The sequence below is a fragment of the Gossypium raimondii genome, chromosome 9, assembly GCF_025698545.1.
Source record: "Gossypium raimondii isolate GPD5lz chromosome 9, ASM2569854v1, whole genome shotgun sequence".
NCBI lineage: Eukaryota > Viridiplantae > Streptophyta > Magnoliopsida > Malvales > Malvaceae > Gossypium > Gossypium raimondii.
In genome coordinates this window covers 39,925,750-39,943,239 of record NC_068573.1, presented here as the reverse complement: position 1 = coordinate 39,943,239, position 17,490 = coordinate 39,925,750, and the positions used below count along the sequence as shown (strand labels likewise).

Here is a 17,490-nt window from a genome sequence, read left to right as displayed (position 1 = left end):
CATACTTAAAATATATAAATTTATAAATTTGTAAACACAAAATAATATGAAAACAACATAACACATTAAATAAATGATTTTGATAAAAATAAAAAAATAAAACTAATTTAGCCATTACCATAATTATCCTTGAAAGAAAGTTTAATTCCTAATCTTATTGGCCTCAAAATTAGCATAGCTATTTCTTTAATTTAATGAAATAATATCTTCATATAATTTGTATTCTTTTTTTAATAATTTTATATTGTATCAATATTTTATTTTGAATTTCATTATTTTTATCTTGGAAAAAAAATTAAATCTAAATTAAAATCTTAAAAATTAGGATGAAATTGTTGATATAATATAAAAGTACTATTGAATTTCATATTTTCATCCTCTCTCTCTCATAGACATGACGATTAGAGGTGTGCAAAATTTGGATAAAACCGAAAAAATTCGGTTAACTGACCGAATTCGATTAATCGATCAGTTAACCGAACTTTTTCGGTCGGGGGTCGATTAATTATTTTTTAATTTTTCGATTAACGGTTAATTCAATTCGAAATTGGTCGGTTAACCGAATTTTTTCGGTTAACCAAAAAAATTAATAAATAAAATTATAATATATAAATAAACCCACTATTCACCTAAATCCAATCCAAACCCGAGTATCCAACCCAACCCAACCCAACTCAATCATAAAAATTACAAATAATTTAATAAATAAAAATAATTTAATTTCAAGACTTATGTAATGTTAGTGATTCAAAGACTTATGTAATGTTTTTAATTATGTAGTGATTCAATTCGGTTAATTTAGTTAATTCGGGTAATTCGGTTAATTCAGGTAATTCGGTTAATTTGGTTAATTTTTACCCAAAAATAAAAAACATATAATTTTCGGTTAATTCGGTTAACCGACCGAATTAACCAAAAAATTTCGGTTCGGTTAATTTTTTTGAAAAAATTTTGGTTCGGTTAACGGTTAAAATTTTTAAAAGGTCAATTAATTCGATTAATGTTATTTCGGGTCGGTTAACTGATTAACACCCTTTACGAAGAAAGAGAAAAAAACCATCTGTTTTCAAACAAAATGTCATCCACACAAAAGCAAAATAAGACTATTTATCTAAAACATCATCCCCACACGCTACTTGAGGATAATAAAACAAACAACAAAGAAAGTGAAACACAAAACACCAAACAACCGGGAGCTATGATGAATGGCGAGTCTTCGATCGGTAGCTAAGAGGTAAATTGTTTCTTTTCCCTTAAATTCTGTTTCCTATGTTAAATTTTTTTTTTTAAAAGAGCATCCATGTTTCAAATAAAAAGGATAGATTGGATCATTAGGTTGTGTATAAAGTATAAACCACACTTTGTTTGATACAGACTAGAAGGTAAGGTAGCATTGATAACCGGTGGCGCCAGCGGCATCGGAGAGAGCACAACCAGGGTGTTCGTTGAACACGGAGCAAAGGTTTTAGTTGCTGATATCCAAGACGAATTAGGCCAATCCCTCTGCAAACAGCTTGGAAGCCCAGAAAGCGTCAGCTATACCCACTGTGACGTAACATCTGAATCGTATGTTCAAAACGCCGTGGATACCGCAGTCTCTAGGTACGGAAAGCTTGATATCATGTTCAATAACGCAGGCATAGCAGGGGAGGCGGAACCAAGGCTCATTGCTTCCAGTCTCCATGACTTCAAGAGAGTATTCGATGTAAACGTGTTAGGTGGATTCTTGGGTGCTAAGCATGCGGCTAGAGTGATGATACCAGCCAAGAAAGGGTGCATTCTCTTCACTGCTAGTATAGTTTCAAAGATAAGCATGGGTCTGTCACATGCATACACCACATCGAAGCATGCTGTGGTAGGGTTGACTGAAAATTTGGCAGTGGAGTTAGGTGAGTATGGGATTAGAGTTAATTGCATTTCTCCTTATGCAATTGTCACCCCGTTGTTCCAAAAGACCTCAGGAGTTTCAAAAAAGGAAAAGGTTGAGGAGATATTATCTGCCGCGGGAGTACTAGAAGGGGCCATATTGGAACCCAGTGACATCGCTCAGGCTGCCTTGTTTCTGGCAAGTGACGACGCCAAGTATCTAAATGGCGTCAACTTACCTGTGGATGGAGGTTATAGTCTCAACAATCAAACATGGAAAGCAGGATTTCCCTGAACAACCATTATGCTAATAAATTAGGGTTTAGAATTTATATTTATGTAGCCAACTTGATAAATTTACATGTGTACATGTAAGCTATGTTTACTCTCTTCTCTCCCCCTTATTTCTTTTGGTGGGTGAAAAACCTCTAATAGCTACCATCGTACTATAATGTGATTTTTAACTCTATTTTATTAGTTGAAATTGACAATGTAAAGCTGTTGAGTCAGTGTAAAAGAAAGTTAATAAATGTTGCAGCGATAAGGTTATTGGTGCTTTAATCCTTTAGCAGATGAGATCAGAAAATGGGTTATTGAGCCTAGTAACGTCCTCAATCATACAACCAAAACAAACACCCACTTATTTAATTCTTTTATTGATCCACACAAAACACAACCGAGTTTATATGCTGCTAAAAAGTACTCAAAAATTTTTAAAATAAATTATTAAATTTTTATTTTTTTAATTAAAGCCACCACATGCTATAATCAAGGGTGATATATATTAAAAGAATAATAAAAATATAGATATTATAAATATTATTTAAAATATAAAAAGTATTTATAATTTATTAAAATAAAAATTATAAAATCATAAAAAACTATATAAAATGTGCTAAAGTTGAATGACTAATAGTAGAAAATATCCATTTCATTTATGAGATTAGGCGAAAGGACCCTCGACTTGTCCCCATGTTTACTTTATAAAACACTAGATAAATGTTTGCACTTTGTTACGGGCACTACAATAAACTAAAAATCATGAGAAATAAAATAGTTTAGATATTTAATAATGTTATTTATTATACAATACATGACACAAAATTAGAGTTTTTTAATAGTAAAATTTTGAAAGCATCATAATTATACAACACAAACCCAATATAGAAATAATCAAAATATTAATCAACACGAGAAATAATAAAATAAAAAAATTGTTAAAATTTATTTGAAAAAGTTATTATTGTGCCCAAATTTTTATATTATATATTAAATATGATTATGACTATTGAAAAGAAAACTAATACGAATAGAAACTAACACAAAGATACATGACACAAAATTGAGAGCCATTGTAATGGTGTCGATTTCGCCATTTTCATGTTTTCTTAATGCATTTATATTAGTTTTATACCATGTTTATATTCATGTTATTTTTATGACTTTAGAACATTAAATTATATTTTTACATGCTAATAATTTATTTATATAGAATTTTTATTCGTTTTTAATGCATGTCTTGTTTGTGTTATTTTTGTGTGACATTGTGTTTTAATGAGCTAGCTTATCTTAGAAAATAATTTGTGTACGAGTTATGTGTGTTTAAATTTATCTCATATTTTGCATGATTTTTAATATTGATTCAATTTAGAGAAAATTTATATATTGATTTAATTTGTTATATATGATTTTTAATAAAATTTTACATGTTAATAATTTATTATATGTGTGCTATGGTGTTCGCTATTATTGACTCATTACCCAGTTACCTGACTGAAACTGATCTGTAGCCGGTATAGTATGCATCGTGGGGTTCGCACGTGATTAGTTTGCATCCTCTCATGAACTCGCACGGGTGTGTTCGCACCACCATGTAGACGAACCTACACCTAAAGAACATGTGTTAATCCTAGAATAGGGTATATGTTCGCATGCATGGAGACCTACTTAGAACATCACATTCAGGAACAATGACCGTATCATATAAATAGAGAATTTAACCCCCTTCGAAGGACAAATACAAAAAAACACTCAACAATTTGGTGAGACGAGCGTGAACAAATTTCTAACCATCAGAAAATCAGAAAACCAAGATGACTCACCCTAACGAGAATTTCCCCAGCAGCTTCCTATCAAACCAAGCAGGAGGTTATGACACCAACAATCAACCTCGTGAAATGGACCTTTTTGCTAGTTGGTTTACTGACAGACCAGAAAATTTGGGCAACTTAGGCCAGGCAGATGCCTCCAATTCTTTCGATCTCAATGCTCCCTCTAGTCAGGGACCATTTTTTCCTTTCAATCATGGGGCATCCTCGCAGCAACTATTTGATTTACAATAACTAAGGTTGAGGAAGGAACAAATAACTCAACAAAGTATCAGATTTGAACAATAACAATTACTTGAACAAGAGTTGTTGAGGCAAAACGAAGAGTTAAGAAGAAAGATGCAATTCGACCATTTTGATCTACAAGATCATGCCGCGCCTTTCCAATAAGAGGCTGTGGGAGCACATGCAAAGCCATGGCAACAAAAGTCCCTGAAACTTTGCAATTGTTTTATGATAACACAAGTAAGTTGGTAAGGATCTCATGGACATTAGCAGAAGAAGAAAAAGAGAAATTAGTACAATGCTTGAGGGAGAATTCAGGCATTTTTACATGGTTAGTAGCAGACATGTCGGGTATGGATCCTTAGGTGATTGCGCATTGGCTAAATGTGTCCCCCAAGGTTAAACCAGTCAAGCAAAAAAGAAGGAGGTTTGCTCCACGGGTTGTTGAGGCCATTAGACAAGAGGTAAGCAAATTGCTTTCAGCGAGATTTATTAGGGAGGTGGCGTACTCAAATTGAGTATCAAATGTTGTGATGGTGAAAAAGACTAATGGAAAATTGAGAATGTTTTCCTTTGCCCTTAATTGACAGGTTGATAGATACTTCATCTGGCCATAGGTTCATGAGTAATGTCGAGACTTTGGCTTCTCGTTTTTCTAGTGTTCGTAATAGTATTCACTTCTCAGTTTAAGTGGAAGCGGCAATTCGATGAAGAAATTGAACCAACCTCCACCGTTTTTGTCGAAGACCAATACATTTCGAAACGCCAAGAATCGGTCAAAGAAAATGTTTCGCCTATCCCTTTTTTTAGTGCAATTCTATCTTCTTCTTTTTTTTCTATCCCAACAAAGCATAAATTAGATCTTCAATTTTTGTTAATTTACATTGTTATTCATTTTTCCCAGTATTTGTTACCTTCCAAATGGTATAATGATTAAAAAGTGATGCGAAATATGGTTTCGTTTCTTTTAGTCTTTTAATTCTACTAAGTAATTGATTGAAACAATGTTTTTTTCATTTTGCCAATATGGCTTTTTCATCTTTCCTAACAAGGAAATTAGTCCATAGTTTACTCTTAAAAATCGTTTAAAAAGCTTGAAATGGGTTTCGTTATGGTGTTAATTCTGATAGTATTGTTTTTCCTACTTGTTGCTAGTTCATTCTGTAGTTGATAGCTAGTTCATTAATCTGGTTAGAATGATAGAGATCCGAGCCTCTGTGGATGGGATAAACTAGTCCAGTTCAGTTAGCTCGATCAAATATACCCGAAGAAAGAAATAGAAGATTGATTATTGCTATGAATAGTCAAACCAACTGGTTTCTGTAATTTGTTATAAGTCATCAGTGTCTAGATTCTTTTTCCCTGTACTTCTGTTAGAGAGTTGAAAAAAGAAGTCCTTGGAGACATCACAGACTTGTTGTGTAGGAGAGTAACCATCCCTTTGTTACCCTTTAATACTTGCTTTGCCATTCTTTGAATTTACTTATAAAACAACCTTGTTTCTTTAACCTAGAAATAGCTTGTTACTTTCCTTTGCCTGCAAGCACAGCAAATTGATATTCTTAAGGTGGTATTTTGTTGCCAATTAATTAAATAAGGATACTTTGTTTATTCAGATTGTTAGAGTATGACTGAGTTAGGAATTAACTTCAGTTAGAAGTCTGCTGAGTATAAGTGGCAGTTGGCTGTTAGTTGCAAATAGTTGTTAGTTGTTATAAACAGTTATCAGCTGTATGGTTCTATATAAAGTGCAGTTCAGATACTGCTAAAGAAGGTTTTTCCTTTGTATGATCATTTCTTATGTTCTCAATACAAGTTTTCTCTTTAGTATAGAATTTAACATGGTATTAGATGTAGGGATCGTTCTCGGGTAGTTGTTTATGACTTCTCCTTCCAATCCATCTCAGTAATTCATCATTGTAACCGGCTATATCATCCATTTTGTCGATGAAGTGGTAGATAGTAGGTTATTCTCTACCAAGAAGATTAGCGTGCTTCTTGATGATCATAACTACTTACTATGGCGTCGCAAGTTCTATTGGTAGTAAAACATTTAAGCTTCGAAGTTTCTTGATTCGCAGTTTGTTCCTCCTCCGCAGTATCTTCTTGATAATGATGGAGTTTCGCAAGAAAATCCAGAGTTTGCTCGTTTTGAACAGCAAGATAGTGCTCTTGCTTCATGGCTATTGTCATCTGTAAGTGCTACTGTTCTTCCTCAGCTTATTGGTCTTGATACGAGTCTTCAAATTTGGAGTGCTTTGGTTAAGTTGTTTGGTAGTAAAACTACGTCTCAGTTAATGTTTTATAGAAGGGCGTTACACTCTCAGCGTAAGGCTGATTTGTCTATGAAGGAGTTCTTGATGAAGATTAAGGGTTACTATGATAGTCTTGCTAGTTGTGGAGAGACTATTAGTGAAAGAGAACATGTTACAGCCATACTTAATGGCTTATCATCTGAATATGAGTCAGTACTTACCATTATCACCGCGAGTTCAATTTCTTACAGTGTTCAGAGTGTTTCTACTATGTTGCTTGATGCTGAAGCTCGTCAGTAACTAATTGTGTCTGATGCTCCTTGTTCCGCTAACATGGTTACACATCAGTCTACTGACTCTAGCGATAATAATTCTTCTCTACCAGCTTATCGACCCTCATCAGGAGCTCGTGGCCACGGGCGCGGCCGTTCTTCAGGTTCAAGATTTCAATGTCAGTTATGTGGAAAGACTGGTCATCTTGTTGATCGGTGTTATTACCGATTTGATACCACGTATAAAAGTACGAATTATAGGCCACCTCCTCAGACAAATGTTTGTATGGTTAGCAATGGTGCTTCCCCACATCCTTGGATGAATGCCTATCCTCAACAAAGAATGGTATGCATCTCCTCGCTCTACTCAACTATGCACTAACCCGCTTTCGTTAATCCCATGCAGCATATTAGTTCATCTGCTCCAGGGTCATCATCTTCAATACAGTCTCAGGCTCTTATTGCTACCTCTGATACTGTGGGTGATAATGCATGGTACCCAGACTCCGGTGCATCTCATCACCTCACCAATTCCTCTGCTTCTCTGAGTGACAGTACACCGTACACTGGCCCAGGTAAGGTGTACATGGGTAATGGTCATGCTCTTTCTATCAAGGCAACTGGTCAGTCGTCTCTTCGTACTTGATCACAGTCTTTGTTCTTGAAGTCCCTGCTGTGTGTGCCTGGGATAACCAAAAATCTATTATCAGTATCTAAGTTCACTAAAGATAACAGTGTAATGTTTGAGTTTTTACCTACACAGTGTCGTGTCCGCGACCTTCAAACCAATGAGGTTCTGCTCACGGGTTCAATGCATGGCGGACTGTACAAGCTCAACCTACCTGGCCCATCTCAATCGGTTGATTGTTCTACTACTCGATCTTTGTCTTGTCACGCAAAACTCCTTCCTTTCAGCCTATGGCATTCTAGGCTAGGACACCCATGTAATGCGACACTTAAAAAAGCCTTACAACGTTGTAATATAGAATTTGGCTCGTCTACAGACTCTTTTTCATGTGTTGCTTGTCATTTAGGCAAAGAGTGCAAATTACCTTTCTCTAAATCTACATCTGTATATTCTACACCATTGCAATTGATAATAACAGATGTTTGGGGACCTGCTCCAATCCCATCTAATGGTTATCGCTACTATGTAGCCTTTACTGATGCTTGTACCAGGTACAAGTGGGTTTATTTTTTAAAGCAAAAATTTGAAGTGCTGCATGTCTTTCCATTGTTTCATAAACAAGCAGAACGATCTCTTGGGTGTAAACTTCTTGCGTTACAAACTGATGGAGGTGGTGAGTTTCAAGCCTTAAGGAACTATCTATCTCAACAAGGTATTCAGCAGAGGGTTTCATGTCCCTATAGCTCTGAGCAGAACGACTTAGTTGAGAGAAAGCACAGGCAGATCGTGGAAGTTGGCTTATCCATGTTAGCGCATGCTGCTATGCCCTTGTCCTACTGGAATGATGCCTTCAGCAGTTCCGTATACTTGATAAACAGGTTACCTTCTTCTCCTATAGGAAATATGTCACCTTATGAAAAATTATTTCAAGTCCCACCAGACTATTCTTTCCTACGTGTTTTTAGATGTTTATGTTTCCCAAACCTTCGACCATACAATACTCATAAGCTACAGTTTCGTTCCATTTCCTGTACTTTTCTGGGATATTCACCTCTACATAAAGGATACTAGTGTCGAGATTCTAATGGCAAGGTGTATATTTCACACCATGTTTCATTTTGTGAGTCAACATTTCCTTTTAAAAAAGAGTCAACCAAAACTGAATCTATCACAACTGACTCGTCAAGGTTTAGTTCCAAGCTACTGGTCATGCTACCTCGGTCCCCATTACTCACCACATCAACTACAGTTCCCAATATTTCTTTGGTGCCTAGTAACAGTACCTTCCCTAGCTAATCCTATCAACCCACTAATTCGACTTCTCCTCCACACGTTTCCCCTAGCGAGTCTTATCAACCAACAACTTTGCCATCCCATCCATCTGAACCATATCCACCTATTGCACCCATACTACCATCCCCTTCTACGTGTCATCCTATTGTTACTCAACCCAATACTCAACCAAACACTCATGCCATGGTAACACGTAGCAAAGTAGGAATATTTAAGCCTAAGGCATATCTAACCACAACCACCTGTTCATCAAGTGATACACCTGATAACATTCATGAAGCAATGAAGAATGAGTAGTCGCAAAGAGTAGTGCGAAATGAGCTACAAGCACTCCATAACAACAATACTTGGCATTTATGCTCTCTCCCTGTTAATCGTCGAGCAGTGGGTTGCAAGTGGTTATTTAAAGTCAAGAAAAAGGCTGATGGAACAGTAGACAGATATAAAGCTCGACTAGTGGCCAAGGGTTTCTCTCGGAATGCAGGAGTTAATTTTTGTGACACATTCAGCCTAGTGGTCCGTTCGAACCATACTGGTTGTTGCTGTTATGAAAGGGTGGTCCTTAAGGCAGGTTGATGTTAATAACGTCTTTCTTAACGGTGACTTGATGGAAGAAATCTACATGGAACAACCACCTAGTTTTGAGGTGTTCGGTGAAAATGGGGAGCAGCTTGTTTGTAAGCTAAACAAAACGCTTTATGGCCTGCGTCAAGCTCCTAGAGCATGGTTTCATACACTTAAACAATGTTTGGTTACTCAGCTTGGTTTTAAGACATCAAAGGCTGAGACTTCATTGTTCATTAGTATTTCTTCAAGAAGCATGGTGCTACTTATCGTATATGTGGATGATATTGTGATAATAGGGAGCTCGAATGATGAAGTGGATAGTGTGGTTCATTAATTACATAATAGATTTGCTCTAAAAGACATGGGGCAGCTAGATTTTTTCTTGGGTATTAAAGTTCAACATATATCGCAAGGGATAGTGCTCAGTCAGAAGAAATACGTGTCAGAAATTCTCTCTAAAACGGGTATGATAGGAGCTACAGCTGTTCCTACACCAATGGTAGGTACCCCAAAATTAACTGCCGAAGACAGTAGCCCTCCCTTCACTGATGTACCCCTATATCACAGCGTAGTAGGAATGCTCCAGTATCTGTGCATCACTCGACCAGAATTATCCTTCTGCGTCAACAAATTAAGCCAGTACATGAATTGTCCAAGTGAGAATCACTGGAGAGCAGTCAAACGTATGTTAAGGTATCTCGTTGGAACTAGTAATCATGGTCTATTTTTCACTAAAGGAAATGTTGAAGTTGTTGGCTACTCAGATGCTGATTGAGCTTCATCCATGGAAGATCGTCGTTCCACCACGGGGTATGTCGTGTATCTCGGGCCAAACCCTGTTGCATGGTGCTCAAAGAAACAAAATGTTGTCTCCAGGTCGTCTTCTGAGGTAGAATACAGAAGTCTCGCCAACTGTGTGTCAGAGCTTTTGTGGATAAAGCAACTGGTTGATGAGATTGGTCTGTCCCAATCGATACCGGTCATCTGGTGCGACAATACATCAACAGTGGCTATAGTAGCAAACCCCACGCATCATGCACGAATGAAGCACGTAGAAATTAACCATCATTTTATTCGGGAAAAGATAATGGCTGGAGCTCTACAAGTTAACTTTGTTCCATCATCAGATCAGATTGCAGATGTTCTTACCAAGCCAATTACACCCAAGCAGTTTGAGTCATTTCGCAAAGCACTTCGAGTCCTCACACTCAATGAGGCTATCAAGTGTTCAAACAACAAAGAAACGGGGAGAATGTTAGAGTATGGCTGAGTTAGGAATTAACCTCAGTTAGAAGTCTGCTGAGTATAAGTGGCAATTGGCTGTTAGTTGCAAATAGTTGTTAGTTGTTATAAGCAGTTATCAGCTGCATGGTTCTATATATAGTGCAGTTCAGATACTGCTAAAGAAGGTTTTTCTTTTGTATGATCATTTCTTATGTTCTCAATACAAGTTTTCTCTTTGGTATAGAATTTAACACAGATGTCTTTTCACTGAAGGATAGCTTCAGAAATGACCCATTCTAATGACCTGGGCTTCTGTTTCAATTTGCTTTGTGAAGAACAAAAGAACAACTGAACAACTAATACATTTTACTAAATCCGGGTTTTACATTGCAAGTAATCTTCAACTTATTGGATTATTTCCTTCCTACCCACTCTGTTTCATGGCTCATTCAAAGTGTATTAAAATGTTACCCACCTGCTAGAAATTGTTGATTTTGGGAGAAAAATTTACGAAATTTAGTTGCTTTTCTCGTAAAGCCCCTAATGTTACAGTGTGTACTAAATGTATTTTCTCATAGAGCGTCATTGTTTAGGTGGAATAGTAGAAGCTTTGGGCTAAGGGGTACGACTCTATCTATACTATCCCTTCTGAAAAATCATTTTGGTGATGATGTTACTGGGATCTCCTTTCAGTATATGCTTTTCTTGATAATGAACCTAGTTTAGAATATCTACCTTTTCAGCTCATGTCAGCAAGTTTTGTGGATAAGAGTCGTGAACTGCTAGACCTGACTCTTGGGCATACATCTTTATTTTGGTCCATAAGTTTGCATCACATACTCATTTAGTTTCTTGGTTTTAGTTCCTTAATTACATTCCATGAGAGAAAACCAAAAGTAGCAGGAAACCTTTAAGGTTCTATATCCCTTTCAACCTTCTAACTCCATTGTTCTTGATTTCATTTCCACAATTACATTTCCATAAGTGAAAACCTTAAGTAGCAAGAATTGTTTTAGGTTTTATCCCCTTCTACCTTCTAACTCCATCAATCACTTTACTGGGAAGCACCAAGTCAATTTGATTATTGGCTAATATACTAAATAAGCCCTTGAGCTTTGTCACTTTATTTAAATAAGCCCTTATACCTGTATTACACCCAAATAAGCCCTTAAACTTTAATTGGACAACTCCTTACCTTTAGTTTATACTTAAACAGAACTCTCAATATAAATCAACATTTCATTTGAAATAACATCTAATTTAAATACGGTCATGATTACATATTACATATATGTAAAATTCTTAACTACATGCATTTACATATTTAAATATTTTTTACTAACAATTTAAATTATTTTTTAATTTCATACATATTATATATATGCTATTTTTCATTATAGTTTTTTATAAAGTTCTATAGTTTTATATATTTATATGATTTTTCATAATTCGAAATTATATATTTTAGAAATTATAGGTGATGGCACAACATGATTTCAGAGTGTCACATAATCACATTTTAAAAGCCTTATGAAATAAAGGAATTAAACTGCTTAAGATAATCAAATTTGAGATCACTTTAAATAAAAAAATGTTTAAGGATTAAATTGAAAAAATGTCAAATTCAAATACTAAATATTGTTGTATCTCTTGATGTTTTATTAGACAATGAATGGTGATGCCTAATAAATCATTTAAATAATATTAGATAATGACATCCACAATGTAAGTGAAAATATTTATGTAACAAATTCAAATATTAAATATTGTTGTATCTCTAAGTTAGTTGTTTTATTATTGCTACTCCAAACAGCTCATTGATTTACGATCACAGTTGATATTATTAAGACTCATTAATTTACGATAATAACCTAAGTTTATTGATTGACGGTCATGAACAATCTTCTCTGAGTTAGCTGATTTATTATCACTACTTCAAACAATTCGTTGATTTACGATCACAACCTAAGTTCATTGATTTACGATCATAAACAATCTTCTACGAGTTAGTTGATTTACTATCGTTACTCCTAACAACTAGATGATTTATGATCACAGTTGATTTTATTAAGGTTAGATAATTTACAATCACAATCTAAGTTCATTGATTTACGATCATGAAACCTTTCCTAAGCTAATTAATTCATAATAACCCCCTTTAAAGGACATATACACAAAAACACTCAACAATGTTATGTTGTGTTTTAATTATTCCATATTATTTTCATATGGTTTTTTAATTTATTTCATATTTTCACAATTTATTATATTTAAACCCTAAATTCATTTTTAGAATTAATATATTTAAAATTTCCTCAATTTATAATAGCTTTTTAAAATGTACTCGTAATGTTTTTACCTAAACAAAGTCATATTCTTTAATATATATTGATCAAAGACGTTAATTTTAATAACTTGGGATGAATTGAAATTTAATTTAAGAAAATTACATGAGAATTATTTGCCTATTTCGACAAACATATAATTCTAACCATACAATATGGAAAAATTTTATTTAACCAATAAATTTTAAAAAAAATTGCAAAATATATATAAAAAAATCATTTTGTTTACCTTTTAAACAGTTGTTTCGTCAAATCTATAAATCATTATCAAAACATTTAAACAATTTCATTGGCCCAAAAAAGTAACCTTTTCTTTTTAAATTTTTATTAGATTAAATTACTCTTAATAATATTTGTATTTAATTAGACATAGATTTAAATTTTGGAAATGACATTGTTGGAAAGGAAATCCCATATCTAAATTGTAAAATGAACATAAAAAAATACCAAATATATATATATTTATGATTTAAAATAATAATTTCTTTTTTATTTATGTGTTTATCCAAATAATTTATATGTAATTTTATCGAATTAAAATTCGTGTCATCAAAAAATGCCAACAAATTAAAGTCAAAGTCTTTAATGAGTATGTATTAAAGAATAGGGGTTTATATATGTTTTGGTCATGAACTTTAATTCGCGACTCGTGACATTAGGGTGAAGATGTTGGAGGTGGCGAACTCAATGAAAAATAGGTTAGTAGAGATCAATTTACTATTGTTTGCTTTCCTTCGATTTTTTTAGTCTTTTATGAGTAAAAGAATTAAAAAATAAAAATATTTTGTTTAGAAAATTAGGCAAATACATGTAATAAATGTTGCACATAAGTGGCTAACTTAATGGGCCAGATGTTATCTCTTTAGTGATAGTTAACGGATGAGTAAAGAAAATATACAAGTCGACAACGATAGTGATAATAATATAAATTTTAATAGTTGAGTGATCAAAAAATAATTTTATCTTTAGTTTAATGATCGTTTGTGTAGTTTACACTACACCAGAACAGGGTTTTAGCGGCGCTTTTTTAGGCCTTTAGCGGTGCTTTTTAGCGCCACTAAAGATGTTTGCGGCGCTTCCCCATGCGCCGCGAAAAAAGCCGCTAACGACAACGTCGCTAACATTTGCAGCGTTTACAGATAAAAACGCCGCTAAAGGTCATGTTCTTTAGCGGCGCTTGGAAAAAAACGCCTCTAAAGGTCATGTTCTTTAGCGGCGCTTGAAAACCAAATGCCGCTAAAGGTCATGTTCTTTAGCGGCGCTTTAAAATTAAATGCCACTAAAGATCATGTTCTTTAGCGGCGATTAAATAAAAACGCAGCTATAGATCACGTACTTTAGCGGCGCTTTTTCACAAACGCCACTAAAAACATGACTTTTAAAATAATATTTTAATTAAATAATATTTATTTCTATGATAAATATTATATTATGTTTTATTTTTGAAATTTAAACTTTAAACTATATACTTTTAAGGATAAAAAATATTAATTAAATTAAATTTTCTATTAAAATTTTAACTTTAAAGCTAAATATAAAAATTAATGAATTTAAATTTAGAATTAAAATATTATGTTTAAATAAACGAACAATCTACCTCACAAGCTCATCTGATATATATTAACTCGGCCAAATATAAAAGAAGCTACAAAACACGTAATAATTAACAATCATGGTTAAAGAAGCTAATACACAAGGTAGCTACAAAACCCTGTTTCAATAACACCAAATTCAAGTTCCGACTAAGATAAACGACCATGGAATGCAACATTAAATAACACTCCACTTGAAGAAGTGCTAAGCCTTGCAGATACCTATCTCCACCAACCACGGGGCTTGCATTCCATTTGTAACATCACATTCAGCAAATGCTAATTCACAAGCTTGCATGAGTAGTGGTTTCTTCATAAAATGAGCTACCCGAATAAAAGCGCCAGAAGAACACAAAACAAGTACAATGAGCCACAACATTAAATAACATATGCAATATGAACAAAATAAAATATGTAATATGTGTAGGTGAAAACTTTTGTTTAATGATATTAATATGTACAAAAATTTAAAATAAAGTCTAGATATTCAACCTACTTTATATGTACAAAAAATTAATATGTACAAAAAATTTAAAATAAACCACATCAATCTTATTTTGAGGAACAAACAATTATCCATTAAACCAGAACAACAAGAAACTGTAGCTCACACATTATAGATGGAGGTCTTTAGCAAAAGGAAAAATCATTTATATCGAAATGATACTTTAATAGGAAAAATCATTTATAGCAAAAGAGAACTGGTTGGTAGGTTACCGCTTTAGTTGTCAAAATATTTGCACCCTTGATATCCCGATGGATAACACCCTATTCATGTAGATAAACCAAACCTTCCAAAACCTGTTCAACAAGTAATTAGCATATCGAAATGATACTTTAATAGGGAAATGAAGCAATAAATTGCAGAGAAACAAACACTGGCAATATAAACAACCACCAATGATTCAAAAAGGCCCAAATTTATTTGGCTTGATAATGTTTGCAAGTGAACCATTCTCCACATACCTTCAAACATGTAAAGCAATAAGTACAAGTTTCAAACAACTCAAAGTACACTACAGTCACAATGTAAGGTTTCTTACTCAAGAATTATATGCAGGTGAGCTTTCTATTAAGGACAATCTACTTTTTCTTACTCAAAGTACACTACAGTCACAATGTAAGGTTTCTTACTCAAGAATTTTTTGCAATCTGTTAAAAGTAAGGGAGGTCACGCAAACCAACTTCACAGATGAGCTTTCTATTAAGGACAATCTACTTTTTCTAAGACACATGGATTGTGAGCGATAATAAAAATAAAGAAAATAATAATAATAAACATCTAAATCAAATGCATTATTCAATTTAAGGTAGTGCCTTTGCATCTACCTTTACCTGAAAAGCAAGTGATGATTCCATATACTAATTTACTATATAACTAATTTAAACCTATAAGACATTAGGCAAGTTCATCCCACAAACAAATTATTTATTATCACCATAGAACTGTTTTATTTAAAATAGTCTCTGAATCTAAATAAGAAACGCACATTTATCATCCCACAAACAAATTATTTATCATCAAGATAGAACTAACAAGAACTTAAATTCAACTTCATTTCTTAACTAATTAGTAACAACAGAATCATAATAATAATAATAAAACTAGTGTACCTCACTAGAAAAGAAAAGGTGATCCAAAAATGAGTGTATTGATGATCCTTGTCTGTGCTACCCAACAGGGTGGCCAACCGATAACTCCTCCATTTGTAGGACCCCACAACTCTTTCAATGGAAACCTTTTTGGAGAAAGTAAGAGTTACCCAAAACTTCTGTAAGGGAGAGTTTAAGTATGCAACTCAAGAGAAACTCAGTGAAGAGTTGATGCCTACTTATAAAAGTTTAACAGCTTGGGATCAACTATGATTTTGTTACATTTGTTACAATTTTCCTTTCTTCACCAAATATTTTACTGATTTCATAATCTCTTAAAATTTGACTTACATATATAATTTTTTTTATACAGACTCACATGGATAACTAATCTTTAAATTATATAACCTTTTCCAATTTTTCACTGACAGAAAGAGAGCAATAGTTTGGCCAGAAAGAAATTCTAAAAATATAGCTCTGTCTATTACATGCTAAAATAGCCAAAAACAAATCATGACGATTTCCATGTTCCCCTTTCCTTTTATTTTATCTTCTTCCAGTTTAAGGCTAACTCATTTATCAAATCATTTTGCCACATATATTCTAATCTAATTTTAGTAATGACACAACATAGCATCAGTTTTGTGTAGGAGCTACTCAAGTAAGAAAAAATGGCACCACCGCTAATTGTATTGATCTATCATGCACGTATAGTTCAAAAACATACCAACCAACATATTCGGTAGCAAAATACAAACATGAGAAGTTGTATAAAGAAAAAAGAAGAGGTAACATGCCTTTATAAATTACATCTGCAATCAAAAACCATGGCCCATCGCAAGGTTAGAATTTTAGCAATCAAAAACCAAAATTACATCACGGGAAAAGAGAACTGACATTATCCATCAAGTGGCTATAAAAATTCTGGACATGCCTTTATAAATCATTTAACTATTTAAGCTAGTGCTTAAAATTAATGCACCTTACAAGAAAACAAATTGTAACATAAAAGTTTTCAAGGTCATTGATTCCATGTGAACCATCTTAATAATGTTTGATATGCCTTCACTATTGACTGAATCAAAACAAATATTCAAGAAGGGTTAGCCAAGAATCAACTAACCCCTTCATTTGCCAGTTCCTAAAACACCTGCTGTAACCAAAACCTTCCTCCTATGCCTTCTCCAAAGATCCCTATATGCAACAAGATAAAAAAAAAAAGGACTAATTTATCAACAAACTATTGAAAAAACACTAAAAGAAAATCTCAAAGACCCAATATTAAAATTGAAGCAGAGCAAAGTATAAAGTAGTAATTAAATGACAACAACAGAAAATTAGCAATCAACGTATACGATGCATAATATTAACGAATGCAACTTAGTCAAAAAAAATGTAATTGAAGCACAAAACAAGCTACGTAGCAGAAAACCCAGAGATAAAATCGAAATAAACAAATAATAGGGGAAAAAACTGACCTTAAATAAAGCATATTTGCTACTATTGGCTATCGAAGCGAAAC

At 33.7% G+C, this 17,490-nt stretch overlaps 1 protein-coding gene across 1 annotated transcript; it reads left to right on the top strand.

Annotated features, from left to right (window-relative positions):
* The first annotated feature begins 1,088 nt into the window (after positions 1–1,088).
* On the top strand, positions 1,089–2,427 carry LOC105799643 (short chain aldehyde dehydrogenase 1). The gene is made up of 2 exons (XM_012630312.2): positions 1,089–1,234; positions 1,375–2,427. Exons 1-2 carry the CDS (start codon positions 1,206–1,208, stop codon positions 2,159–2,161), a joined length of 816 nt encoding a protein of 271 aa, XP_012485766.1. The 5' UTR covers positions 1,089–1,205; the 3' UTR covers positions 2,162–2,427.
* Positions 2,428–17,490: the final 15,063 nt, after the last annotated feature.

Excerpts from the sequence above, each read along its gene's own strand:
- LOC105799643 (XM_012630312.2), top strand. The coding sequence starts at position 1,206 with ATGGCGAGTCTTCGATCGGTAGCTAAGAG. Across the intron at positions 1,235-1,374 it reads CTTCGATCGGTAGCTAAGAG|ACTAGAAGGTAAGGTAGCAT; the intron begins GTAAATTGTTTC and ends TGTTTGATACAG.